This window comes from Trachurus trachurus (genome assembly GCF_905171665.1).
Source record: "Trachurus trachurus genome assembly, chromosome: 21".
Classification (NCBI taxonomy): Eukaryota; Metazoa; Chordata; class Actinopteri; order Carangiformes; family Carangidae; genus Trachurus; species Trachurus trachurus.
This window is the reverse complement of record NC_139899.1, coordinates 18,360,892-18,364,458: the sequence shown is the minus strand read 5'-3', so window position 1 is coordinate 18,364,458 and position 3,567 is coordinate 18,360,892. Positions and strand designations below refer to the sequence as shown.

General features: G+C 44.4%; 1 protein-coding gene across 1 annotated transcript; it reads left to right on the top strand.

The window, feature by feature from the left end:
* Positions 1 to 235: 235 nt before the first annotated feature.
* Positions 236 to 1,587, top strand: LOC311004812 (NAD(P)H dehydrogenase [quinone] 1-like; the record flags this gene model as incomplete). Its single annotated transcript, XM_083996981.1, has 6 exons — positions 236 to 239; positions 394 to 558; positions 655 to 785; positions 868 to 981; positions 1,052 to 1,153; positions 1,225 to 1,587. The coding sequence occupies 6 exons, from the start codon at positions 236 to 238 to the stop codon at positions 1,528 to 1,530; spliced, it is 822 nt and encodes a 273-aa protein (XP_083853107.1). The 3' UTR covers positions 1,531 to 1,587.
* Positions 1,588 to 3,567: the final 1,980 nt, after the last annotated feature.

The window sequence follows — 3,567 nt, the reverse complement described above, 5'->3', positions numbered from 1 at the left end:
GTCCCTCTGCTGTCCAGCTTCAGAACAACATGGCTGACAGTCCTGAGAGAGAGACTCCCACATTACCAGCTGATTGGTTGATGACCTTGATTGCTGATTGGCAGCACCTGTGAGGCTGCAAAGGCTTGGTGTATAAAAACAGCATCTTGAAGTCAACAGCAGGTTGAACTGCTCTTTCCATTTACATAGACCTGGTGCTTATTTCTCCAGCTCGTCTGTCACAGTTTGTTTGACAATGGGTGAGTTTGCTTTTTTTAGTACTTGTTGAAAGATGTAGGGGTGTTTGTTCGATGCTTTGATTAAGCTTGTATATTGTACAGCTGTATTTGTATTTCTTTTTCACTTGTGTAACTCTGGATGATGACATGATTAATTTGATTCTTGTCTTGGCAGCCAAGAAAGTGTTGATTGTGTACGCCCATCAGAGCGCTGGCTCGTTCAGCGCTGCAGCTAAAGATGCTGCAGTAGAGGTTTTAACTGCTCAGGGCTGCACAGTGGAAGTATCAGACCTGTATGCTATGAAGTTTAAAGCCACAGCTACTGCTGAAGACATCACTGGTATATACATTTCCTTCAGGCATTAAAACGTCATAACTTTCTTCTAAAACTTTGCTCTTCTGAACCACAGGAAACGCTTTATTTTTGTCTCTGCAGGAGAAGTTAAGAATGCAGAACACTTTCGTTATGCAGAGGAGACCAAACTGGCATGGGAGCAAGGAAAACTGTCTGCCGACATCACTGAGGAACAGCGTAAAGTCACTGAGGCAGACCTAATCATCTTTCAGGTAGAGCCTGAGTGGCAGTATTGTTTATGCCAAGCCCCCCCCAACTCCTCACATTAACGCTTTACCCCTCTGTTTCTCTCAGTTCCCCATGTACTGGTTCACTGTTCCTGCAATCATGAAGGGCTGGTTTGACCGGATTCTCACTCTGGGATATGCCTACTCGCAAGAAAAGAGATACAGCAATGGAGTCTTCAAGGTAAGTGCTCTATCAAGTGGCTCTGCATGGGAAAAGATTAAAACTTTTAATATGGATAATCTCTGCACAGGACAAGAAAACCATGCTGGCCTTCACCACCGGTTCTCATGAGTCCATGTTCAGTGCAAATGGCATCAATGGAGACATGAATGTCACACTATGGCCCCTGCAGGTATTTCAATTCTTCATTAACCTGCATCAAACATTAATCAGACAAATGACTAACAATGACTTCTCTTGCAGAACGGTATCCTACACTACTGTGGCTTCCAGGTTCTGGCCCCTCAGATCTTCTGGGCTCCAAGTCACCTTCCCTCTGAGGATCGCACCGCCATGCTGGAGGCCTGGCGCAAACGACTGCCAGGCCTGCTGGAGGAGGAGCTGCTCAGCTTCACTCCTATGGATTGCTTTGACTTGGAGAAGGGGTTCCAGCTGAAGCCTGAGGTCCATGAGAAGCATGCCACCAAGGAGTTTGGACTGACAGTGGGGATCCACATGGGTAAACCTCTGCCACCCAACAACCAGATGGGCCGAAAAGCCGGAGTCTGAAGACAGCAGGCCTTCATTGAGCAGTTGTACAACAATAAAATCTGCTTTTGGCTTTAATTCTTGTCACTGTTTGGATATAATTTATTGCTTTTCCCTTAGTTTACAAATATGGAAGGTACAGCCAAATGAGAGGGGGAAGTATCCAAACAGGGTACAGACTTTGCACAATATTTCACTCTCTTAGTCTTGCTTGTAATGCATTAACCACTGGGTTGTTGTTGGCTTTGTGTCCAGCTTTAATGGAGACATTGACTGTTGCACTTGAGCAATGAGAAGTATTTTAGGCCATTCTCTGCACAAATGGTACGCATTAGTCCACAGTCTCCATATACTGGGATATTTCACTCATGGCTGACATGACAGCATTGTCCGGCCTAGAAAACTTCCCTGAATCTGGAAATTGTTTCATTTTTCACAATTTTCTGCTGTCCTGTACAGATTAAATGTTCAGCTTGGTTTAAAAGAACACTTTCAAATGTGCCACCCACTCTTTTATTCACTTTTGTTCCAAGACTTTGGGTGTTCTCTCTAAATAAGACCAGTCTTGTCTGGTTTTCAGACTCTTCACATTTAAGCACAGATGTCAGTGTAGCTTTCTATTCAATTCACATGCAACTCTGATCTTGTGAAAATTCCTACTTCTCCAAGTGTTGTCTTATCAGTGTATCCTGAAAACTTTGCACATCTACCGCATGTAGTGCATTCACAACTATACTAAAATGGCAAAAATCTAACTTGTAACATGACCATATTGCATAGTGATTATCAACTCCTCTTTACAGCATGCTCTTCAGGGCATAGCTTTATGTTTGATCCCATTCTGCCCATTTTATAGGTAGAAAAATAACCACTATTCACTACTCAATCAACACCAAGCAAAGAGAAGCTTTTAACAGCTTAAAACAGATTTCCCTCAGGAGGTGGTAGGAGACCAAAACAGCTCAAATCTACCAACCCTATGCTAATGGTATTTCAAACATGTGTAAAAAAGCAACAACTCTCTGATATGGACTCCAAATGTGATGTCAGTGTTGTCTTCACATCTTGCTTCCACTGTTCCCAAGCAGAAAAAAAAGTTTCATGCAAGCTTAAAAGCGCATTTTGTTGTGTTTGTCCCACATGCAGAATGATATCCTGCAATCTGGTTCTGACTCCTCAGATCTACTGGGCCTCTCGGGGGAAACGCCCTTTCCTCTCCTCCCTCTGACTGCTTTGATGGGGAGACGGGATTCTAGTCGAAGCCTGAGGTCCATGAGAAACATGCTAAACAAGGAGCTTGTTCTGACAGCGGGAACCCACCTGGGTAAAGCCCTCCTACCCAGCAGCAACATCAAAGCTGCAGGGTGGTGATGAACACTACTCTTTTGGCTCTGCCTGTGCAGTAAAACCTTCAGTTTTGACCTTCATGTTTGGGTGAGCTGAGTTAATGTCCTGGTGAGCACTTTGTTTTGTAGTTGTTATTTTGAACAAATCAAACAAATGTCCCCGCGCCTGGCTCGAGCTGAAGTGTTCTCAACTTTGTATACAGACGCGCCGGCGACCACAGAGTCTGCTTGCATGCAGGTCTGTGCTCCACACAGGAATATAAGTGGCTGAGCGCTTTTCCCAGAGAAGCAGCTTTTGTTTGGGTATGGAGGAAATGAGATGGAGGCTGGGGTGGTGGTGGTGGTAAGGGGGGGCTGGGGACACACTTAAGGAAATGGCCTTGCACTCTGATGTCCAGACCACAGCCTGTGACATGTAGGAACTTGTCAGTGTGCACATTTCACAGCTGAGGTTTCACAAGGTCACAAGTGTGTTTGTTTGTGTTGAGCCAGGTCCAGTTTCATAATCACCTGTCTTTGCACCCAGATCATGTTAAGATCATTTTTCTGTCATATAACAGAGGACACAGAGTGTGTAAAGGCTGGTTAAGGCATTTCATTTCTGTTTTTTCATATGACTTGGAGGCCCCTTAACTAAACACTCTCAACATGAGAGGAGTTGTGGATGACAGTGTGATTAAATTGTAGCCTGGGAAAAGGCAAGTGTTTGAAA